At 43.2% G+C, this 24,893-nt stretch overlaps 1 protein-coding gene across 3 annotated transcripts in view; it reads left to right on the forward strand.

Annotated features, from left to right (window-relative positions):
* Nucleotides 1–24,500, forward strand: part of ncf4 (neutrophil cytosolic factor 4) — a 101,693-nt gene extending 77,193 nt beyond the window's left edge. For all 3 annotated transcript variants that reach the window (XM_059954194.1, XM_059954195.1, XM_059954196.1), the window contains 3 exons: nt 534–688; nt 4,666–4,731; nt 24,188–24,500. In XM_059954194.1, the coding sequence (XP_059810177.1) occupies nt 534–688; nt 4,666–4,731; nt 24,188–24,389 (423 nt within the window). In that variant the 3' untranslated portion in view covers nt 24,390–24,500. The remainder of the gene's footprint in view (nt 1–533; nt 689–4,665; nt 4,732–24,187) is intronic.
* The last annotated feature ends 393 nt before the right edge of the window (nt 24,501–24,893 follow it).

Below are 24,893 nucleotides of genomic sequence, written 5' to 3' on the forward strand. Positions count from 1 at the left end.
GGCAGCTTAAATGGTTTAGCAAGGACTGGATGGGCCATAGGTCCTGATTCTGTGTTGTCATTTTCTATGAATCTATGAATTTATTATACTAATTCTGGTGTCATCTGTAAGGAATCTGTACGTCCTATACATGGAATTCCTCCACATCCTCAGGTTTCCTCCCACAGTCCAAAGATGTATAGGTTAGTAGGTCCTGCTGAAGTGTCTCAGCCTGAAACATCGACTGTACTTTTCCCATTGATGCTGCCTGGCCTGCTGAGTTCTTCCAGCATTTTGTGTGTGTTGCTTGGATTTCCAGCACCTGCAGATTTTCTCTTGTTTGTATGTTAGTAGGTTAATTGGTTATTGTAAATTGTCCTGTGATTAGGCTCGGATTAAGCTGGGCATTGCTCGGTGGTGCAGCTCAAAGGGCTGGAAGGACCTGTTCTATCAGTATCTCTAGATAAATACCACCCAGCTCTGCAGCAGTCCATCCTTCTTTATGTGTCCTCACTGACTTTTCTCTCTTTCTCACTGTTGTCCTCCTGCAATAGGGCATTCACTGTGGCAACACAGGCATCTTCCCAAAATCCTTTGTGAGAATCATTAACGATTTATTGGAAGAAGTCCCCGCTACATATAAAGAAGAGAGTTCTGCGGTCCACCAATTGCGATGTGTCTACCATGATGACTACTGTTGTGAAATTAGGTGAGTGTGAACAAGCTCATTCATTTGAAGGGGTAAAACAAAGGAATATGGCTGCTTACATTGCTTCTCGGTACAAGAGGCAATCATAGATCATTTACCAATCAGGCTATCAGAATCAGAATTGAGGTTCTTATCATATGTCATGAAATCTGTTGTTTGCATAGCAGTGCAATGCAATGCATAAAATTTAATGTAAATGACCATAAGAAATGTGAATAATTACACACATAAACATGCAGAGTGCAAATTGAGGGCAAACATAGTGCGGCAGTGTTCGCAGGTTCATTGCCTGTTCACCAATCTGATGGCGAAGGGGGTGTCGTACTTTGGACTGGTCATTGGGAAGGTGGGGGGGATGTCTGAGTCCTTCAGGTTCCAAACGTCCTCCTTCCATGATTCCTAGTTGATTATTTCCACCTGAGCCTTGTTTTAGTTACAGTGTTATTTTGTTTCTCTAGTTTAGTTGCCTTTGCCCAGTCTTGTGTTTACTCCATGCGTGTTCTTGAGTTCACTACTGGCCAATCCTCTAGTGAACGTTCTTCATTCAACTCCATCCTTGTCTCTGGTCTCCTCTGCACTTGGCACCACCTGTTCTTTGTCTCTCCTGATAGTCCACGGTTTAAAGATACTGAGCTTCACCAGAACTACCCTGGTTCAACCCAGCCTGGAAACCGCTCCTTATTAAAGCAAGGAATGGACCCCACCATCTTGTTCCAGATTTTTGCAATTCATCCTGGCCTTTGATCGATCAAACCTCACTCTCAGTTTAGGTGCAAACACGAGGAAATCTGCAGATGCTGGAAATTCAAACAACACACACAAAATGCTGGTGGAACACAGCAGGCCAGACAGCATCTATAAGGAGAAGCACTGTCGATGTTTCAGGCCGAGACCCTTTGTCCTGAAGGGTTGTCTCAGTTTAGGTGGTTGGGTTCTGAAACTCCTTTGACCTGACTTCTCTCCACTTCACACGTCCAAGCTCTGTCTCAACCATGAATCGATCTCGCTGTGACCATCTCTCTACAATGCCTTGATGTTGCTCCAACCCCTTCTCGAATATGCCTCGACCTTGCTCCAACCCCTTCTCGAACATGCCTTGACCTTGCTCCGACCTCTTCTCGAACTTGCCTCGACCTTGCTCCGACCTCTTCTCGAACATGCCTCGACCTTGCTCCGACCTCTTCTCGAACTTGCCTCGACCTTGCTCCGACCTCTTCTCAAACATGCCTCGACCTTGCTCTGACCTCTTCTCAAAAATGTCTTGATCTCGCTGTGACTACTTCTCGAACATGCCTCGATCTCGCTCCAACCATTTCCCGAACATGCCTCCATCTTTTTCCGACCACTTATAACCATATAACTATATAACAATTACAGCATGGAAACAGGCCATCTCGGCCCTTCTAGTCCGTGCTGAACACTTACTCTCACCTAGTCCCATCGACCTGCACTCAGCCCATAACCCTCCATTCCTTTCCTGTCCATATACCTATCCAATTTTTTTTAAATGACAGAACCGAACTTGCCTCTACCACTTCTACTGGAAGCTCGTTCCACAGAGCTACCACTCTCTGAGTAAAGAAATTCCCCCTTGTGTTACCCTTAAACTTTTGCCCCCTAACTCTCAACTCATGTCCTCTTGTTTGAATCTCCCCTTCTCTCAATGGAAAAAGTCTATCCACGTCAACACTGTCTATCCCCCCTCATAATTTTAAATACCTCTATCAAGTCCCCACCCAACCTTCCACATTCCAAAGAATAAAGACCTAACTTGTTCAACCTTTCTCTGTAACTTAGGTGCTGAAACCCAGGTAACATTCTAGTAAACCTTTTTTGTACTCTCTCTATTTTGTTGATATCTTTCCTATAATTCAGTGACCAGAACTGTACACAATACTCCAAATTTGGCCTCACCAATGCTTTGTACAATTTTAACATTACATCCCAACTCCTATACTCAATGCTCTGATTTATAAAGGCCAGTATACCAAAAGCTTTCTTCACCACCCTATCCACATGAGATTCCACCTTCAGGGAACTATGCACCATTATTCCTAGATCACTCTGTTCTACTGCATTCCTTAATGCCCTACCATTTACCATGTAAATTCCTATTTTGATTATTCCTACAAAAATGTAGCACCTCACACTTATCAGCATTAAACTCCATCTGCCATCTTTCAGCCCACTCTTCTAACAGGCCTAAATCTCTCTGCAAACTTTGAAAACCTACTTCATTATCCACAATGCCACCTATCTTAGTATCATCTGCATACTTAATAATCCAATTTACCACCCAATCATCCAGATCATTAATGTATATGACAAACAACATTGGACCCAGTACAGATCCCTGAGGCACACCACTAGTCACCGGCCTCCAACCTGACTAACAGTTGTCCACCACTACTCTCTGGCATCTCCCATCCAGCCACTGTTGAATCCATTTTACGACTTCAATATTAATACCTAACAATTGAACCTTCCTAACTAACCTTCCATGTGGAACCTTGTCAAAGGCCTTACTGAAGTTCATATAGACAACATCCACTGCTTTATCCTCGTCAACTTTCCTAGTAAGCTCTTCAAAAAATTCAATAAGATTTGTCAAACATGACCTTCCACGCACAAATCCATGTTGACTGTTCCTAATCAGACCCTGTCTATCCAGATAATTATATACACCATCTCTAAGAATACTTTCCATTAATTTATCCACCACAGACATCAAACTTACAGGTCGATAATTGCTGGGTTTACTCTTAGAACCCTTTTTAAACAATGGCATAACATGAGCAATATGCCAATCCTCCAGCACCATCCCCATTTCTAATGACAATTGAAATATTTCTGTCAGAGCCCCTGCTACTTCTACACTAACCTCCCTCAAGGTCCTAGGGAATATCCTGTCAGGATCTGGAGACTTATCCACTTTTATATTCTTTAAAAGCGCCAGTACTTACTCTTCTTTAATCATCATAGTTTCCATAACTACCCTACTTGTTTCCCTTACCTTACACAATTCAATATCCTTCTCCTTAGTGAATACTGAAGAAAAGAAATTATTCAAAATCTTCCCCATCTCTTTCGGCTCCACACACAGCTGTCCACTCTGATTCTCTAAGGAACCAATTTTATCCCTCACTAACCTTTTGCTATTAATATAACTGTAGAAACCCTCTCGAACATGCCTCAATCTCACTTCCGCTTTGCATCACACCCACATGCCTCGACCCTTGAGAAAGCCTCACATTCATTAGCCTCTTCATTGTTTGTGCTGATTGTTTGCCATAATTTATTTTACAGAAAAAGTGTTGTTAATAAAGTAGTTAGTTATATTTCTTGCTCTGGGAACCACCAGTAAGATGTAGCCCACCTTCTGTAGTGCCATCTTAAACTGGAATTTACTTTGAACTTTGAACTAAATTAACACAAGTGAGCACATGATTATACATTACTGTTTGAGGGGGAGCTCAGAAAAATTTAATTGCCTGTAAACTGCTTCAGGATGCAGTGAAGGGAAAGATAGAAATGTCTTTTAATGGTTAATCTTGACCTACATCACTGAGACCAGTTAAAGATTAGTTTTATTTGTCATATATACATGAACATTAAAACATTGAGTGAAATGTGCTGCTTGTGTGAGGGATGTGCTGGAGGCAGCCCACAAGTAGGACCACACTTCCAGTGTAAACATGGCATGACTTTCTAACTCTAACTCCTACATCTTTGCAATGTGTGAGGAAACCCACCTGGCTGCAGGGAGAATGTACAAACTCCTTACAGGCAACAGTTACAGCTGGCATGCTGGAAGGCTTTGCATTAACCGCTTCACTACTGTGAGCCGAGTTGGTTACCTGTGCCGAGTCTCTGCCTCTCTCCATGACTCTGGTGTTAGGGATCAGAAAGAACCCACATCACTGTAGACATTGTACTGTCGATGAAACATTGTACTGACTACATATTTACTATTGCAGGGATATCTATTTGAGAAGTGGCATCTCTCTACAGCCGGAATATACATTTCTTCTCTCCTTGATGAGGTATAGTATGCATAGGCAAACAGCCGTGACTCAACAGCCTCCTTTTAATAAGATTTCTTTGGGTTACTGCTTTATTTTTCTCTGCACTCATTTGCTGACGGTGGAGTGCTCAAGGTTGGTGGACGTTTCTCTAACAGCTGCTCCCATTGGTTGACAGCTCAAGGGATCCATTCTATTACCATGGAAATCACATCAAGTCGTTAAGACAGAGATTGATAGGCTCTTGATTGGTAAGGAGGTATAAGGGTTATAGGGAGAAGGCAGGAAAATGGGGTTGAGATTAAAAAGATGTTAGAAATGATTGAATGGCAGAGTAGATTCAATGGGCTGAATGGTCTAATTCTGTACCTACATCTTGTAGTTCTATGAGGGATGGTAACACCCCCCACAAGCTTCTCTCTCCATCTCCTTCATCTTTCACCATCAGAGTCATGGAATCATAGAACATGAAAACAGGCATTTCAGCCCAGTTCATCCATGCTGATCAAAAGTCCCATCTGAGCTAGTCCCAGTTGCCTTGTTTCCCCGAGCCTTCACCATCCAAGTACACTTTAAATGTTGTTAATGTACCTGCCACAACCTCTTCCCCTGGCAGCTCATTACATATACTGACCACCCTCTAAGTGAAAAGGCTGTTGCTTCAACTGTCACCTTAAACCTATGCTCTCTAGTTCTTCAAAGCAACACACAAAATGCTGGAGGAACTCAGCAGGGTCGGGCAGCATCCATGGAGGAAATAAACAGTCAATATCTTGGGCCGAGACCTTTCATCAGGACAGAAAAGGAAGAGGGAAGAAGCCAAAATCTGTAGTTTTTCATTCTCCAACCCTGAGATGAAAGGCTTTGTATGTTCACCCTATCTACCCCCTTGTGATTTTATACAGCTCTATAAGATTGCTCTCATTCTCCTAGGCTCCAGTGAAAACTGTTATAAACTGCTCAACTTCTCTCCATAACTCAGTCATCTGAATTCTAACAATTTCCTCAAAAATCTCCCCTGCACTCATTCCAGCTAGTGAAATCTTTCCTACAACAGGAACCACGTTGACCATGTTACCATTCTTTATCACTTCAGCCAAAGCAGAGAATCCTGTCCAGATGCAGGATCTTGACCCAAAACACTGTCCATCTCTCTGCCTCTACTGATGACGCCTGAGTTCCTCCAGAACTTATTATAAGCTCAAGAAATTCTGCAAATTCTGGGAATCTGGAACAACACACACCTAAAATGCTGGAGGAACTCATCAGGTCAGGCAGCGTCTATTGAAAGGGAAGCAGTCCAGTTCCCAGCATCTGCAGTCATTTGTGTCTCCAAACCAGAAAATGCTGAAAACACTCAGCAGGTCGTCCAGCATCTGGGGAGAGGAATGGAGTTACCATCTGTGGCCAATGCAACTTAAAAGAAACTTTCTGATGGGGGGGGGGGGGGTCATCAGCCTGAAGCATTTTTAGTTTCAGACTTCCAGCTTCTGCAATGTTCTTATTTTCAGTGACTTCAATAGCCGTGAGTTTGCAACTCTATAAAACTCTGGTCGGACCACACTTGGAACCCAAGAAGAGTAGCGTGAGCTGCCTCAATGACTATCGTCTGGTAGCACACACTTCTACTATGGTGAAATGCTTTGGGAAGTTGGTCATGGCTGGAATCAACACCTGTCTCAGGAAGGACCTGGACCCACTTCAATTCACCCAAGGCCACAGTAGGCCTACAGCAGACCCAATCTCAGTGGCTCTCCACACAGCCTCGGATCACCTGGACAATGCACCTATTTCAGGATGCTGTTTATTAACTATAGCTCAGCATTTAACACTATGATTTCTGCAGTCCAGATTAAAAAGCTCCAGAACCTCCCTCTGCAACTGGATCCTCAACTTCCTCAGCAGAAACCATAATCTGTGTGGATTGGAAATAACATCTCCACCTGGCTGACAATCAACGCTGGTGCATCTTGGGGATGTGTGCTGAGCCCACTGCTCTACTCTATCTATAGCCATGACGGTGTGGTTAGGCATAGCTCAAATGCCAACTTTAAATTTGCTGATGATGCATCCATTGTTGTTAGAATTTCAGATGGTGATGGAAGGACATACAGGAGTGAGATACTGGTGAGAGTGGTGTTGCAGCAACAACCTGGCATTTAGTGTCAGCAAGACCAAAGACTGATTGTGGGCTTCAGAAAGGGTAAGATGAGGGAACACAAGCCAATCTTCAGAAAGTAGAGAGAGTGAGCAATTTCAAGTTCCTCGGTGTCTATATCTCTGAAGATCTAACCCGGATGCAACATATATATACAAATTCAAAAAAAAAGGAAAGACAGCAACTACATTTCATTAGGAGTTTGAGGAGACCCAAAAACTTCTACAAATGTACCATGGAGAGTATTCTGACTGGCTGCATCACCGTCTGGTACAGGAGGGGCTACTGCACAAGACTGAAGAAAGTTGCAGAAACAGGTAAAATTATTTATCTCCATAATGGGTACAGGCCTCTGTAGTATCCAAGATAGCTTCAAAGAGGATGGAAGAGTCCATCATTAAGGACCCCCACCACCCAGGACATGCCCTCTTCTTATTGTTACCATTAGGAAGGAAGTACAGAAGCCTGAAGTCACACACTCAGTGACTAAGGAATAGTTTCTTCCCCTCTGCCACCTCATTTCTAAATGGATATTGAACCCATGAACACTACCCCACTGCTTTTTATTTTATTTATTTTGCTCTGCTTATTTGAACTTAACTCTTTTATAGATATGTAAATACTTAATGTAGCTCAGTTTTTTCCTCTACATTTGTTAGTTATCACGTTCTTCATTGTACTGCTGCCGGAAAGTTAACAAATTTCATGACATATGCTGGTGATATTAAACCTGATTCTGAATATGGTGTTCAGTTCTGGTCACAGGAGGGACGTGGAAACTTCAGAGAGGCGTTATTGGATACTTACCAGGTTGCTGCTGGATTAGAGAGCATGACTTATGAGGACAGCTTGAGCAAACTAGGCTTTTCTCTGGAGCAAAGGGGGATGAGAAGTGACTTGCTAGATGTATACAAAATGAGTGGATAGCCAGAGACTTTTTTCTGGGGTGGAAGTAGTTAATAAGAGGGGGCATAATTTTAAGGTGTTTGGAGAAAAGTAAGATGTAAGAGTGGTGGGTGTATGGAACACCCTGTCTGGAGTCGTGGTAGAGGCAAATACATCAGGAACATTCAAGGAACACTTAGATAGGATGACAGAAAAATGGGGGGCTATGGGGTTAGACTGATATAGAGTAGGTTAAAAGGTTGGCACGACCTTGTGGACCAACGGTGCTGGGCTGCACTGAAGAGTTCTATGTCAATGATGACTAATATTGAATGCTACTGATAATATTGAGTCTATGATAATTATAGATCACTGACATTGAATGCCACTGAATTGGGGGAGTCTGTTAAAGGTTAACCACATTGGCATGTTCAGAGGAGGAAGGTTCCCTTCCCTGCAGGAAATTAATAAACTAGTGCTACAGGATAAAAATCTAACATTTACTGTATCTGTTACTGAGGATAGATTTCTTTAAAATCAGAATTATTTGATGACTTGTATTTAAATTGCCCAGCTGCTGAGGAGGGATTTGAACAGCTTTTTGGATCAATGGCCCAGAACTCTGGCTACGAGCCAAGTGACTTCTAGCTACCAAGGTCAAAGTTGAGTTTATTGTCATATGCACAAGCGCTGCCTTGATGAAGGGTCTTGGCCTGAAACATCAACTGTTATTCCTCTCCATAAATGCTGCCTGATCTGCTGAGTTCCTCTGGCAGTTTGTGTGTTCCAATGAAAACTTGCAACAACAACAAAGGTACAACATTCCTGACAAAAACATAAATTATACAAAATTATACAAGAAAGAATGCAATGAGAGCAAATAAAACAAAGTCTGCTGTAGAGCATAATGTGGCAGATTGCTGATGTTGTTCCGTTGCTTAAGAAGGCTCTAAAAATAAACCAGGAAGTTACAGATCAGCGAGCCTGACGTCAGTGGCGGGAAAGTTTTTGGAAGGTTTTCTAAGGGACCAGATATATGAATATTTGGATTTGGATAGACAGGGACTGATTAAGGATAGTCAGCATGGCTTTTCACGTGGTAGGTCATGTCTAACCAATCCTATAGAGCTTTAAGACCATAAGACCATCAGACATAGGAGCAGGATTAGGCCATTTGGCCCATCAAGTCTGCTCTGCCGTTCAATCATGGCTGATCTTTTCTCCCCCTCTTTAGTCCCATTCCCCAGCCTTATCCCCATAACCTTAGATATTGTGTCCAATCAAGAACCTGTCAAACTCTGCCTTAAATACTCCTTATGACCTGGCCTCCACAGCTGCCTGTGGTAATAAATTCCACAAATTCACCACCTCTGACTAAAGAAAATTTTCTGCGTCTCTGTTTCGAATGGATGCCCCTCTATCCTGAGGCTGGTTCCTCTTATCCTGGACTCCCACAACATGGGAAACATCCTGTCCACATCCACTCTGCTAGGCTTTTCAAAATTTGAAATGTTCCAATGAGGTCCTCCCTCATCCTGCTAAATTCCTGTGAGTACAGACCCAGACCTACCAAATGTTCCTCATATGATGAGCCTTTCATTCCCAGAATCATCCCGTGAACCTCCTCTGAATCCTCTCCAAAGCCAGCATATCTTTTCTCAGATAAGGAGCCCAAAACTATTCACAATACTCAAAGTGAGGCCTCACCAGTGATTTATGAAGACTCAGTATCACATCCCTGCTCTTGTATTCTAACCTCTTGAAATGAATGCTAATACTGCCCAAAACATCGACAGTGCTTCTTCCTATAGATGCTGCCTGGCCTGCTGCGTTTTGTGTGTGTTGTTCGAATTTCCAGCATCTGCAGATTTCCTCGTGACTGAATTTGTCTTCCTCACCACTGACTCTACCTACAAGTTAACTTTCAGGGTGTTCTGCACAAGGACTTCCCAGTCCTTTTGCATCTCAGATTTTTGATTTTTCTCCTTGTTTAGAAAATAGTACTTTATTCCTACCACCAAAGTGCATGACCATGCATTTTCCAACATTATATTTAATTTGCCACTCTTCCCCATTCTCCTAATCTGTCTATCCTTCTGCAACCTGCCTGTTTCCTCAACACTACCTGCCCATCCACCAATCCGTATCAGCTTTTCGAGGAAAGCTGATGAAGGCAAGGCAGTAGATGTTGTCTACACGGATTTTAGCAAGGCCTTTGACAAGGTCCCACACGGTATATTGGACAGGAAGGTTCGTTCACTCAGCATTCAAGCTGAGGAAGTAAATTTCTTTGAAGAAGGAGGACATTTCCTCATTCTAGAATGAAAAACCTCATCCTGAGAGCAGATGCGGTGGAGTTGGAGGAATTGAGGGAAGGGGATGGCGTTTATACAAGTAGCAGGGTGGATGTGCTAGTTCAGGTAGCTGTGAGAGTCTGTGGGTTTGTAATGGACATCAGTGGATAAGCTGTCTCCAGAGACAGAGACAGTGAGATCAAGAAAGTGTAGGGAGGTGTCAGAAATGAACAAGGTAAATTTGAGGGCAGTATGGAAGTTGGAGGTAACGTGGATGAAAGGTGGATTGAGGATGTAGTAGACAGCGAGGAAGGCAATCAGAGCTTACAGTGGGATCTGGACCAGATGGAAAAATGGGCTGAAAATTGGCAGGTGGAATTTAATGCAGACAAGTTCAAAATGTTGCACTGCAGTGGGACTGACCAGAGTGGGTCTCACACAGTGAACAGCAGGGCACTGAGGAGTGCGGTAGAACAAAGGGATCTGCGAATACAGGTGCATTATTCATTTAATGTGGTGACACAGGTAAATACAGCAGGATCGTAATTAGTGTTGTGTATGTGGACGGGTTACACAACAAAGCTATAAATAAAAACGCTGGAGACAGGAGTTAAGTTAACAGAGTTCTTTATTGACCGAAACTGAACTGAACACACACGTACAGATCAATATGCGCCTAATAGTGCACGCAATGATGTGTTACTACAACTTAAATTAGTCCAGTATTATACAGTAGGCTATATGGTATACTCCTCCCTTTTCGTCGTCGTCGTGGCTATCCCTCAAGGTCGAGGATGGTGGTCTTCGTTCCATTGATCTATCACAGAGCGAAGACGCCTGTGCGTGTATTTGTTTAACGTGTACTTGATGTTGCACTCCAAGAAGCACAGAATACTTCACAAATCAACCAACTGATTCCAATGGCATGGAAACCACGATGATGGAGCTGATGGATTTGTTGCAGCCTTCATTCGCCTTCACAGCTGTTGAGTTCGAAGTAACTTTGTCCGCCTGTTCCACCGTTGAGGTCAAGGTTGGATTGTCCTTTGTCAGAGACCTCACCCTCAACCTTACCGCCATGGGTAACCCTACTGGAGCATAGCTCCAGATGCCATCTTTCTCAGGATCTCAGGACCATACAAGCTTCTCCACAAGGTGACAATCCATGGACAATCCTCCCTTTTATTTTAATAGTGTATCAACTTTTTTTTTCACTGGGGGCACTACGCTAAACAAATATGTGTACCTTTAACATACAAACGCCAACCAATTGTTTACTTAGTAACATAATAATATCAAATTATAACAAAGTAACGTAATAATAAAAATTATAATAATTATAACTCAAGTCTTGGGGGGGGATCTTCTCTGCCACTTTAGGTAACGTCTGTCAATAAACTTGTTTGTTTTAATACAGATTTCCATATAAAAGTCATAGGGAGTTTCCATAGTCTGCTTCAGAGATGACTTGCCAACAACAAAAGAAATGGTTGGTGATCTGGCTAGTTATTCAAAAGTCAGGGCAATCCAATGACTCACAGAAAGATCAGTACTTTGCCAGTAATCTTTCACTGTTCAATGAAGCAGTTGATCAAAATCCTTTTGTTCATTCCATTGCTCTTAAGCTGCTGTTAAAGTACAGTTTTGCTGATATTAAGGATTACCTGCAGTGCTCTGTCTGGCTTCAAGAGGGAGAATTCCTTCAGATGCACATTCAGCACAAGTGTGAAAATACAACAATAGAAACCTCACAGTTTGTTGCCAGAATTCACCTCTGTTTTGATGCTGTTTCCCAACTTCATTGTGAAAAACAAGACACATAGGCTGAGGATTCAAAATATGTACGTGCAAAAGAAACTTCCCTGCAAAGGATTAAGTGTAAGATTCTCAATGGAGCAAATGGTTGTTTCAAGATTTACCTTGTGCGAAAGCTGTTCTGTTTGAATGGAATTGATTTTGTCCAAGAGCTTTTAAGGGATGACCAATTTTCATGGATCTTTCCCAAGGAAATTGTTCAGGAGAAGATGGAGAGGCTGGCCTTTTTGGAGATTTAAGCTTATTGAGAGTTTGCAGATCTTCCATTATCTGTTCATCTGTTAACAAGTAATTTAACTGCGCAGGTGCAGATTTTCATCTTTTGTCTGTAATTGGAACAGGGTCATTAGGTCTCCTCCTTAGTTTCCTAGTCATTATTGGCTTTACCTCCATACAATCTCCTGTGAGTTCCATTGTTACCCTCTCATTCTCAATCAGCTTTTTCTTTTCTTCTAACTCAATCTTTTCATCTTCAAATTCCTTCACTGCTGCTTTCTTCACTTTAAAATAATTCCTTTCCACTTGTTCTGTCTCCAGTTGCAGACAAAGCTCTGCATTTCGTATTCTTTCCTTGTGTTGTTGATCTAGTTTCTTCATCCTTTTCTGATACTCCTGCAAAGTGCCTTCCTGTAACTGCTGTAGCTGTCTTTTGGGAGATAACAATTTCTCCTGGTACATCTGCTCTTTGACTTCCAGGTAGTCTTCATCATCCTGTTTATTAGCAATATCTGTTTCCCTTGCAATCTCTGTATCTTCATCCGAGTTGCAGCCATGGATGTTGTGTTCGTCCTCATTATCGACGCTGTCTAGCTCCTCCTCGTTGTTGTAATAGTTGACAATTGGAGAGAGGAGAGCTGCAGACATCTTCCCCTCCGAGCTGCTCTCCTTTGTTGACATATCTAGTCCGTGATCGTGTGCCAATCCAACTGGATTTTTCTGAGCCATTCATGTCCCAGCAACAGTGGTCCTCCCTTTTTCAGTACATAGAGGATCAGTTGCTGTGTTTACCTCCATGGGTCACTGTCACTTTAATTTTGCCTTCGGGATGCACTTTCTGTCCTGTGTAAGTCTTTAGCAGTAGCTTAGTTTGTTTCAGAGGTATGTGCAAAAACAATCGTTCGTAGTTGTGTACAGAGATCACTGTTAAAGCTGAGCCTGTGTCCAACTCCATTTTCAGTCTCATGTCTGCCACTTGTGGAGTGATCCTTATTACTGTTCAATCATCTGTCTCTTTCACGCTGTGAAGTTGCAGACAAGACAATCCACTTTCGTCTGAAATGCCTTCTTTAATTTTGTGTACATTGTTGTATTTTCCTTTCTTGGGTTTCTTTTTTCTCTGTATTCTGTCCCTTTTCTGCTGTTTACTAGCTTTGCATACTCTGCCAATGTAGCCCTGTTTCTTCATTCTTTGTCTTTAAACCAACAGTCATCAGGGTCATGTGACATGTTCCCACAACAGTATCATTTCTTTCCTTCATTTCTGCTCAGTGACATTTTATTCGTAGTAAATTCCAGAGATTTTTGTTCTATCTCTGAAGCGCCTCGTGCGGCTATTTCTAATGATATTGCAATGTTCAGCGCCTTCTCTAAGGTAAGGTATTTTTCACACAGGAGCTTCTTCTGTGTGGTTTCACAGTGCATGCCGCACACTAACCTGTCCCTTAAATGCATCCGATAGACCAGCTCTAAATTGACAATGTTCTGATAATTTGCGCAATTCAGCACAATATTCAGAAATGCTTTCATTTTTGCTCAGCAATGACCAGTGGTTTGGGATTTAAATGCTATTGGAGAGTGTCTACTATTTGCTTGAACGTTTTGTCAGCTGGTTTTTCAGAGGTTAACAAGCTCCATAGCAGCCTGTATGTTTTTGCTCCCATAATACTAAGGCTATGTTGATTCTAGACCAGATAAATCCATACCTGAAGCTTTTTCTCTTTGCTTTGACCCTCTGTCCACACTGAAACGGCGTTTTTCTCCCCTGAAAACTGAACTTTTCTAAAATGCTCTCCAGAGTGTTTAAATCTGAAAATGCTGATTGGCCGGTGTAGTGTCTACGGGGTAACTGAAGCTTTTTAAAAAAGCTGTCATGATATGCCGGACAGATGGTAGCGGCAGAGCGGCATTTCATTGTTTCTGGAACGCAACCTCCAACACCACAACAACAATGGCGGACGGCTTCAGGAGACTGTCCCTGAGCAGAATGTTACTGAAGCTTTGCAGTATGACAGAGAATTCCAACCCCCCACACAACCTAACAATTTCAGAACAGACGGCAATGAAACCAGAAGAGTTAGAAATGTACTCACCAAATACTTTGACCCATAACTTACTGAATAGGTGAGTATACTCACTTTGCCCTGTTTTCTGTCCTTGCTGGTATGAAGGTGGTTTACCTATTTATGCAAGTACTTCTCTGACAATAGATGTGTTACAGCCTAATGTAACATTGTATGGAAATACAAGATAACACTGATGCAGACATGTTTTATACATTTAACAAAGTGTTTTATTAATGTATTGCTTGTGCAAACATTCAATAGATGCAATTGTCACTACTTCCAAAATGTCATTTTTAAGTAGTAGCTTATGTTTGGCATAGACGCGAAAATGTTGAGGCCAAAAAAGGAAAATTATAAGTTTCACTTTTACTCAGGTAAAAATAAGATCACTTTTGCCCAGTAACTCGTTTTATTGCACATGTTAAATACAGCCAAATAATACAGAGAGACGTGACAAAAGTAAAGGCAAACAAATGAGGTAACAGCTGATTTCACTTTTGCCCAGTAACAAGCCTGATTGCATTTAGTTGTAGCTGTCGTCCCTTTCATCAGTGAAGAGACTATGGCTATAGGAAATTGTTCCAATACTGTCCGTGAACTCCCTGTTGGTCGCCTCCATATGCTCCAGTATTTGTTTTTTCAGTTTTAAGTCCTCCTGTGCGAGAGCCAATAGCTGTCCGTCGTTTGACAATTTCCTTTTGAGTTTTTCCAGTCTGTAACTGGACAAATGTGCTCCAAGTCTTTCACGGCGAGAATCGACACCAAACATATCACTTGTTTTCTGTAGATGTATCCTGCACATGCCCAGTAGGAGGAGATTCACCCAAATACCCGTTTTAATATGGACGGACGTATTTTCATAAATGCCTGGTGTGGACACCTATCGTTTTTACGCAAAACTGGTGTTTTCAAATTTATCCAGTCTAGTGTGGACATAGCCTAAGTAAGACACTGGCTTTCTTTTCATCATTAACACAATATAACTCCACTCTTTCAATGCAAATTGCCCAGTCTTCAATGCTACTATCAAATGCTGTAATGGTTCCAATCATCGTCATCTTTGTTATGTTAGTTTAGCCCTGGTCTCCCTTTTTTTTTGACTCACATGACCTTTTTGCTAACGCCACGAGCACACTCTGTCTAGATGTGTGTGTGTGTCACTTCTTTTTATCTCCCTTCTGAGGCAAGCAGACTCTCAGTCCCTAAGGTCAGCGCCAGCTGTGGTCTCAGCTGAACCTGCTGCAGCTCCGACTGTGTCTCTTGGTCTCCCGACGTTCCCGACTCCGACTGTCCTCCCGCTTCCTCTCAGACTCGCGGCCTCACTCTGCCTCCTTCGCCCGCTCCTTGGCTCGTTCCGATACGAACACGGCTTTCCAGAATGATGTAGATTCATTAACCTCGTTGCCAATTTGTTGTGCATGTGGCCAGGTTACACAACAAAGCTATTAATAAAATTGCTGGAGATGGGAGCTAAGTTAACAGGGTTTTTTACTGACTGAAATCGAATTGAACACACGCGTACAGATCAATACGTGCTTAGTAGTGTATGCAACGATGTGTTACTACAACATAAAGTTGTCCCATATTATACAGTAGGCTATATGGTACAGAAAGGTTTTGGCATGTTGGCCTTCATGAATCAAAATACTGAGTACAGCAGATAGGAAGTTATGTTAGAGTTGTATAAGACATTGGTGAGGTCTAATTTGGAGTATTGTGTGCAGTTTTGATCACCTACCTACAGGAAAGATCAAATCAAGTCAACTTTTATAGTAATTTCCACCATAACTGCTGGTACAGTGCATAGTAAAAATGAGACAATGTTTTTCAGGACCATGGTGTTACATGACAGTACAAAAAACTGGACTGAACTACATAATAAAAAAAACACTGAGAGAGCTACACTAGACTACAGACCTACCCTGGACTGCATAAAGTGCACAAAAACAGTGCAGTCATTACAATAAATAATAAACAGGACAGTAGGGCAAGGTGTCAGTCCAGGCTTCGGCTATTGAGGAGTCTGATAGCTTGGGGGAAGAAACTGTTACATAGTCTGGTCGTGAGAGCCCGAATGCCTCGGAGCCTTTTCCCAGATGGCAGGAGGGAGAAGAGATTGTATGAGGGGTGCATGGGGTCCTTCATAATGCTGTTTCCTTTGCGGATGCAGCGTGTAGTGTAAATGTCCATGATGGCGGGAAGAGAGACCCTGATGATCTTCTCAGCAGACCTCACTATCCGCTGCAGGGTCTTGCGATCCGAGATGGTGCAATTTCCGAACCAGGCAGTGATGCAGCTGCTCAGGATACTCTCAATACAACCCCCGTAGAATGTGATGAGGGTGGGGGGGTGGGAGATGGACTTTCCTCAGCCTTCGCAAAAAGTAGAGATGCTGCTGGGCTTTCTTTGCTATGGAGCTGGTGTTGAGGGACCAGGTGAGATTCTCTGTCAGGTGAACACCAAGAAATTTGGTGCTTTTTACGAACTCTACCGAGGAGCCATTGACGTTCAGCAGGGAGTGGTCGCTCCGTGCCCTCCTGAAGTCAACAACCATCTCTTGTTTTGTTCACATTAAGAGACAGGTTGTTGGCTCTGCAGCAGACCAGATGACTCAAGGTCATGGGTTAAGGGTGAAGGGTGAAATGTTTAAGGGGAACATGAGGGGAATCTTCTTCACTCAGAGGATCTTGAGATTGTGGAAAAACTGTCCGTGCAAGTGGTGCATGCAAGCTTGTTTTCAAAGTTTAAGATGTTTGGATGGGAAGGTTACAAAGGACAATGGTCTGGGTGTTGGCCAATGCGTCTAGACAGTTTAATAGTTTGGTATGGACTAGATGGGCTGAAGGGCCTGTTTATGTGTTTTACTTTTCTATGTCTCTATGACTCCACTTTGCTTTTGGATGCTTTGAAGTGGGTGAAAGTATATGCCATTTTCAGGGGAGCAGAGACCGTAAGACATAGGAGGAGAATTTGGCCTATTGAATCTTCTCTGCTATGACTGGTTTAGTTTCACTCTCAACCCCATTCTCCTGCCTTCACACCATAACCTTTGACTCCCTTCCTAATCAAGAAGATGTTGAAGATGTTGAACTTGTGGACTTCATAGCAATCTGTGGCAATGGAATTCCACATATTCACCATCCTCTGGCTAAAGAAATTCCTCCTCATCTCTCTTCTAAAGGAATGTCCTTCTATTCTGAGGCTGTGCCCTGTGGACAGTGGTGTGGTTGGGTGATGCTGACATTAAAATGGCTCCATCCCTTCACGAACATCTTGATCTATTACTATACTTATGCTGTTACTAACATGATCCACTTCAGCAAATGCGAGTGCCTATAGCATTGTAATGGTTTTGCAGCTCACATGATTATGCCCTTACAGTAATGGCTGCTGACACAGCTCGCTTTCATACATGATTATGCCCTTACAGTAATGGCTGCTGACACAGCTCGCTTTCATACATGATTATGCCCTTACAGTAATGGCTGCTAACACAGCTCGCTTTCATACATGATTATGCCCTTACAGTAATGGCTGCTAACACAGCTCGCTTTCATACATGATTATGCCCTTACAGTAATGGCTGCTAACACAGCTCGCTTTCATACATGATTATGCCCTTACAGTAATGGCTGTAGAAACAGTTCACTTTCGTACATGATGACACCTTGATCAACATGACTGTTGGCGTGCCTCAGGTTTGCACATAGTTTTGCCCTCACCAGTATGGCAGCCAGCACCCACCTTGGCACAAGTTATCTTCCTTACAATAGTGGAGTCAGCACATAGTAATGCCCTTACCGAAATGGTGACATGGACAGCTCATAGTACAATGTGTGTGAAGGAGGTGTCCACGGTGCCAAAACAACTAGAGGAGCAGAGTGTTGAATCCAGCATTGTAAGGTTGAAGTATTACAGAATGGCAGTCAGTTACGGTGCTGTCTGCTTCAGGACGATGAAACTTTGAGGCCAGGGTGGAGGCGAATAAATGTGCCATGAATTACCGTTACAACAATCAGTACCATGTTATACTTGGACAAGAACCATAATATCTAATGTTTTGAATAAGAAATTAATTTTCCCTAATGGAATTCTAGACTTGAATAAGGAAATGTTTTTGCGGCCTCCACCGTGTACTCAGCAGGCATAGGTTTTATTCCAAATGTGGGGATGTGTCAGAAATTTTAATGTTTTTAGAATCAGAACACTGGCATATTGTTGCTTTGCAGCAGTACAGTGAAATACATTAAAAACAATGTTATAATAAGAAATATAAGAAGAATAAATTAAATCAGTAGTGCAAAAAGAGAGCAGATAGTGAGGCAGTGTTCATGGGTCATGGACCGTTCAGAAATCTGATGGTGGAGGGGAAGAAGCTGTTCCTAAAACATTGAGTGTGTGAATTCAGACTTCTGTACAGCCTCATTGATGGTGAGGGCCTTTCATGAAGGATGCTGCCCTTTGAAGGTGCTTCCATGCTGGGGAGGCTAGTGCCCATGATAGAACTGGCTGAGTTTACAACCTTCACCAGCTTTTTCCAATCCTGAGTATTGCTGCTTCCATACCAGGCTATGATGCAACTGTTCAGTGTGCTGTAATACAGTAAGTGAGCGGAATGTTCTTCGATTTGGACATGGAATGGAAAGTTAACTTGAAATGAGTTAAAATGGCTGTAACTTGAGAACAAGACCAGGACTCAGTTGGGTCCTTGCCAGTTACCCATGAGAGATCACTGTCAAATGAAATCACTTTGAAAAGTGTGTGGGAGTCACAAACTTAATCTTTTCAAGGAGCTCTGGTAAAGCAAACGCTGCCTGAGGCCCGGTGAACGAATTGATGGGGTTATCCCACTGGATGGGCATTCAAGAACTGAGTCCATAGGAGGTTAAATGCAGCAAACACAAAATGCTGGAGGAATTCTGAAGGTCAGGCAGCATCAATGGAGGGAAATGAATAGTCAATGTTTCAGGCTGAGACCCTTCATTGGAACAGCCTGTCCTGCTATGTTCCTCCAACATTTTGTGCCAGTTTTGCAAGCTTTTCTTCAGGATCTCTTGTGAGTACCTCCAGCAGATTGTTTGCTACTTTCATTTTTCCCCCTTTCCAATCAGAACTGGCCCGTCCCTCACCCTGACACCGTGACCTTTCCAATAAGAACTGGCCTGTCCCTCACCCTGACACCGTGACCTTTCCAATTAGAACTGGCCCGTTCCTCACCCTGACACCCTGACACCGTGACCTTTCCAATCAGAACTAGCCCGTCCCTCACCCTGACACCGTGACCTTTCCAATCAGAACTGGCCCGTCCCTCACCCTGAACCCTGACACCGTGACCTTTCCAAACAGAACTGGCCTGTCCCTTGCCCTGAGCCCTGAGACCGTGACCTTTCCAATTAGAACTGGCCCGTTCCTCACCCTGACACCCTGACACCGTGACCTTCCCAATCAGAACTGGCCTGTCCCTCACCCTGACACCATGACCTTTCCAATCAGAACTAGCCCGTCCCTCACCCTGACACCCTGACACCGTGACCTTTCCAATCAGAACTAGCCCGTCCCTCACCCTGACACCGTGACCTTTCCAATCAGAACTGGCCTGTCCCTCACCCTGACACCGTGACCTTTCCAATCAGAACTGGCCCGTTCCTCACCCTGAACCCTGACACCGTGACCTTTCCAATCAGAACTGGCCCGTTCCTCACCCTGAACCCTGACACCGTGACCTTTCCAATCAGAACTAGCCCGTTCCTCACCCTGAACCCTGACACCGTGACCTTTCCAATCAGAACTGGCCCGTCCCTCACCCTGACACCGTGACCTTCCCAATCAGAACTGGCCTGTTCCTCACCCTGACACCATGACCTTTCCAATCAGAACTGGCCTGTCCCTCACCCTGACACCCTGACACCGTGACCTTTCCAATCAGAACTGGCCCGTTCCTCACCCTGAACCCTGACACCGTGACCTTTCCAATCAGAACTGGCCCGTCCCTTGCCCTGAACCCTGACACCGTGACCTTTCCAATCAGAACTGGCCCGTCCCTTGCGCTGAGCCCTGAGACCGTGACCTTTCCAATCAGAACTGGCCCGTCCCTCATCCTGACACCCAGACACCGTGACCTTTCCAATCAGAACTGGCGCCTTAATCTCTGTCCCAACATTGGATACACTTTGGGGTCAAGACTCCACTGCTTTGACTCGGCCTGTAACCGATCTTTCCGATTCAGCATGGCACCTAAGTCTCCATCCAAACGTGAAGTTTGCTTACCTCGATATGATCTGTGGCCTAGACACCTTGTTACATACCCGTGGGTATCTTGTGACTGTCACATGATCATGATGTAATTGAGGCTCTGCTGGGCATGACGTAATGGTCTTGTGATGGTGGAGTGATGTACTTTTCCCGCCAGTGAGAGTTCAAGTGATGGTATTTTTCAACAGGGTATAAAAGGAGAACCCCTCCCTGTGACGCAGATCAGTTCGTAGCTTAAGTCATCAGTGACTCCGTTCTGCTGCGTATTTGATTTTATGACGCAGTTTCATTTTAAAAGTGGAGTTTTCATTTCTACCGTAAGAACTGTTGTGCCGGCAGTTCTGGAAAACGCTGCCAGTTAAAGTCTAGTCAGAGAGTGAAGACTTATCGAAGAATCAAGGACAGTTGATGTCGGTGGTAAAGCAGGTTCGACCTTATTTAATCTTCGTACAAGGAGTTAGTAACCTGTGTCCAAGATAGGTCCTGCATTCTGAAAGCAGAAGGAGTTGGATGCAGCGTTTCACCACGGAAAGGTCAGTGCCTTTAAGCCGTTTTATTTTCCTTCATTGTAAATCCTTCGGGCAAGGCATACTTTGGCTGGAATCAGCAGTAATGTCACAGAAGAGAATTTATTATTTCAAGGAAAGTCTCTCTTAACTGACGGTGTAAATCATTTTGGACTTTTTGCAATACTACTATAAAGAAGTGAGTCCACGTTTCTCGCTTTAAGAACTGTTCGAGCTACCGTATAGCAGTCGACTTCCGGTTAAGTTAGTCGTTTGTTTACTTTTGGGTTTTTTTTAGCAGTGTTTAATAAATGTTTTATTTGTTATAAAAAACCTGTCTCAATTATATATTCATTGTTGCTGGATCGTAACAACCTCCATCTCGATTTGGCCTGATACTGACTTCTCCGATTCAGCAATGGACCCACCACCTCGCCCTGCCTTGGTTCTGCCACATCAATGGCCTCCAAGTCCAAAAGGAAGTTACAGACTATGAGTCTGTCCAGATGCTAAGAATCTGCAGGATCAAGAGGAGGTACAGGAGCATCAGGTCTCACACCACCAGGTTCATGGACAGTTATTGCCCTTTAACCATCAGGAAGGAGGTACAGGAGCATCATGTCCCACACCACCAAGCTCAAGGACAGTTATTACCCCTCAACTATCAATCAGGCTCTTGAATGAGCATGGATAACTTCATTCACCACAACACTAAACTGATCACTGAACACTACTCTTTCAAGAACGCTACAACTCAGGTCCCCAGTTTGTTCTTCAGTTGTTTAGTTGAGCCCAGCTGTTCATGACCCCATGAACCATAGGGTCCAAAGGGTTTTCATGGCATGATGCAGAAGTAGATTGCCCTGCCTTTCTTGCACACAGATACCAGGACCCGGCTGGGTTTGAACTCAGGACCATCTGATTTGAATTTCATTGCTGATGCCACTTCATCACCAGCCGGCCCGTCCTCAGTATTATTTATCTATCTATCTATTTATTTATTTGTTTGTTTATTTAAGCATTTTTTATTTATACAATTTGTCTTTTGCGCATTGGTTGTTTGTCAGTCTGTGTATGTGTGTAGTTTGTCATTGATCTGTTGTATTTCCTGTTCCATTGTGAATGCCAGCAAGAAATTTAATCTCAGGGTAGTATTTGGTACTTTGGTAATAAATTTACTTTGAACTTTGAACTTGTGCTAATATATTGGTGTTGGTTTATTTTTCTCACATGTACCAAAATAGATGATGGAATGGTGGAGCAGACTCGATGGGCTGAATGGCCTATTCTGCTCCTAAATATTATGGTCTCATAAAGCATGGTGACAAACTTGTCTTAATACAGATGCATTGAGACAGAACAATGTAAAACAATAAATTCAGAATAAAGTGTAACAGCTACAGAGAAAGTGCAGTGCAGGTAAAAAATTATGATCAATAAGAAAGAAGTTTGGAATAAAAGCATGAAGCCAGTGTTGTCCCATACACCCTGCATCCGCCTATCATCTTCTCCTTACCTGGATCCACCTACCATGTGTCAGCCTTTGCTTCACCCCTCTCTCTTACCTCCTTACCCTGGTTCTCTCTCCTCTACAGTTTCAGACCTGAAGCAGGGTCTCAACCTGAAATGTCATCTATCCCTTTACCTCCTCTACTGCTTATTCTGAGTTCTAATTTTGTTTACATTTCAGAGTCCAGTATCCTCAGTCTCTTTTGTCCTGCTCACTGGTGCCTCATTTTGCCCACTGTAGAAGAAAATTCTGTTTAAAGGGTTAAACTATCTGAGTGTTAACACCCTTTAATTAACAAACCAGCTATCTAGTGTTAGCCTTTTCAGCTGTAGGGCATAACACAGCTGCATAAGCTAGATCCTATTTCTGTGAATTGTGGAAATTCTAAAAGCTGTGGCAAGTCAGACTGTCTCTTGACTGATGTCTCTCACATTTTGTAGAATGTGATAAATTACACAGGATTAATGTACAGAACAAGGCTGTGACTATTGCTCTTTGGAAGACTGGCGATTGCACTGTTAGCAAGTCACATCTTCCCTTATACAAAGGTATTTTCTAGCCTCTTCGAAGTCCCTGTCCAATTTACTTGTGACCAACTTTAATTGAAACTCCTCAGCATATTTTTCCCTGGCACCTACTGTGTCCTACAATGACTGCAGGGCCTCAGCACTGATGGTCAGTTCTAAACTGCCTTCTGAAACATCCTGACAAACCATTGAGTTGAAAATGCAACCAGAGAAGATCGATAAATGCTGGCCTCCCAAACTGTGCTTAAAGAGTACAGAAGACCAAGACTCATGGATTCATGAAGTAAGATAGATAGATAGATAGATACTTTATTCATCCCCAAGGGGAAATTCAACATTTTTCCAGTGTCCCATACGCTTATTGTAGCAAAACTAATTACATAAGTATTTAACTCAATATAAATATGATATGCATCTAAAATCACCCTCCCGAAAAGCTTTAATAAATAGCTTTTAAAAAGTTCTTAAATAGTTACTAAAGTGCATTGAGTGGTAACTTAAACTCAGTCCTAACCCCGGCACTTTAACATGTCTTGCCCCTGGTGGTTGAATTGTAGAGCCGAATGGCGTTGGGGAGTAATGTTCTCTTCATCCTGTCTGAGGAGCATTGCATTGACAGCAACCTGCCGCTGAAGCTGCTTCTCTGTCTCTGGATGGTGCTGTGCAGAGGATGTTCAGGGTTTTCCATGATTGACCATAGCCTACTCAGCACCCTCCGCTCTGCCACCGATGTCATACTCTCCAGTTCTGTGCCCACGATAGAACCCGCCTTCCTTACCAGCTTATTAAGATGTGAGGCGTCCCTCTTCTTAATGCTGCCTCCCCAGCACGCCACCACAAAGAAGAGGGCGCTCTCCACAACTAACCGATAGAACATCTTCAGCATCTCACTACAAACATTGAATGACGCCAGCCTTCTGAGGAAGTACAGTCGACTCTGTGCTTTCCTGCACAGGGCATCTGTGTTGGCAGTCCAGTCTAGCTTCTCGTCTAACTGCACTCCCAGATACTTGTGTTGCTCACTGACTCATTACGACAGGGAGGGCCATTCAACATGTCAGGTTCATGCTAGTGGCCCGCACACTTTGCCATTTTACCGCATAACCACAAGAAATTCATCAGATACTGGATATCCAGAGGAATTTAGCAGGTCAGGAGTTTAGCCTGAGACCCTTCATCAGTATCCTATTTCCCTCACTTGTAACTTGCTATTTCCAGCATTATTATTTGTGTTTTCTTACATCTCAGGACCAAGTTTGCAAACGAGGCCATCGCCCTGAACTACCGTGACCCAGAAGGGGATCTGGTCCGCATCACAGACAACATGGATGTGGAACTGATGGCACTGGAGGCAGAAGAGAAACCCAGGGTCACTAAACCAGACTTTGCCCCATGGCAACTGCATGTAACAAGGAAGGACGACCTGTCTGTGTACAACACCCACCTGTGAATATGTTCCCACTTACCACTGTGTTAAAGGGTCAGTTATTTTGCAGAACCACAATATAGAGAAAAAATATTATCAGGACCTTTTATTAAAGAAGAATTCAGATGTTTTTCACCTGCATTTGGATGTCCCTGTTGTTTTTATATATTTTATTTAACTTTACTTATAGATCACAGTGCCCTTCCAGCCCACCTGTCTACCCACCTATTTAACATCAACCTAATCACAGGACAATTTACAATGACCAATTAACCTACTAATCCATGTGTCTTTGTACTGTGGGAGGAAACTGGAGCACCTGGAGCAAATCTACGCAGTCACAGGGAGAATGGACAAACTTCTTACAGATGGTGCTGGAATTGAACTCGGAACTTTGTAAAAGCACTGGTAAGGCCTCGCCTTGAGTATTGTGAGCCGTTTTGGGATCCTCATCTAAGAAAGGATGTGCTGGCTTTGGAGAGGGCCCAGAGGAGCTTCATAAGGCTGATTCCAGGAATGAAAGGGTTA

The sequence above is a fragment of the Hypanus sabinus genome, chromosome 29 (genome assembly GCF_030144855.1).
Source record: "Hypanus sabinus isolate sHypSab1 chromosome 29, sHypSab1.hap1, whole genome shotgun sequence".
Taxonomy (NCBI): domain Eukaryota; kingdom Metazoa; phylum Chordata; class Chondrichthyes; order Myliobatiformes; family Dasyatidae; genus Hypanus; species Hypanus sabinus.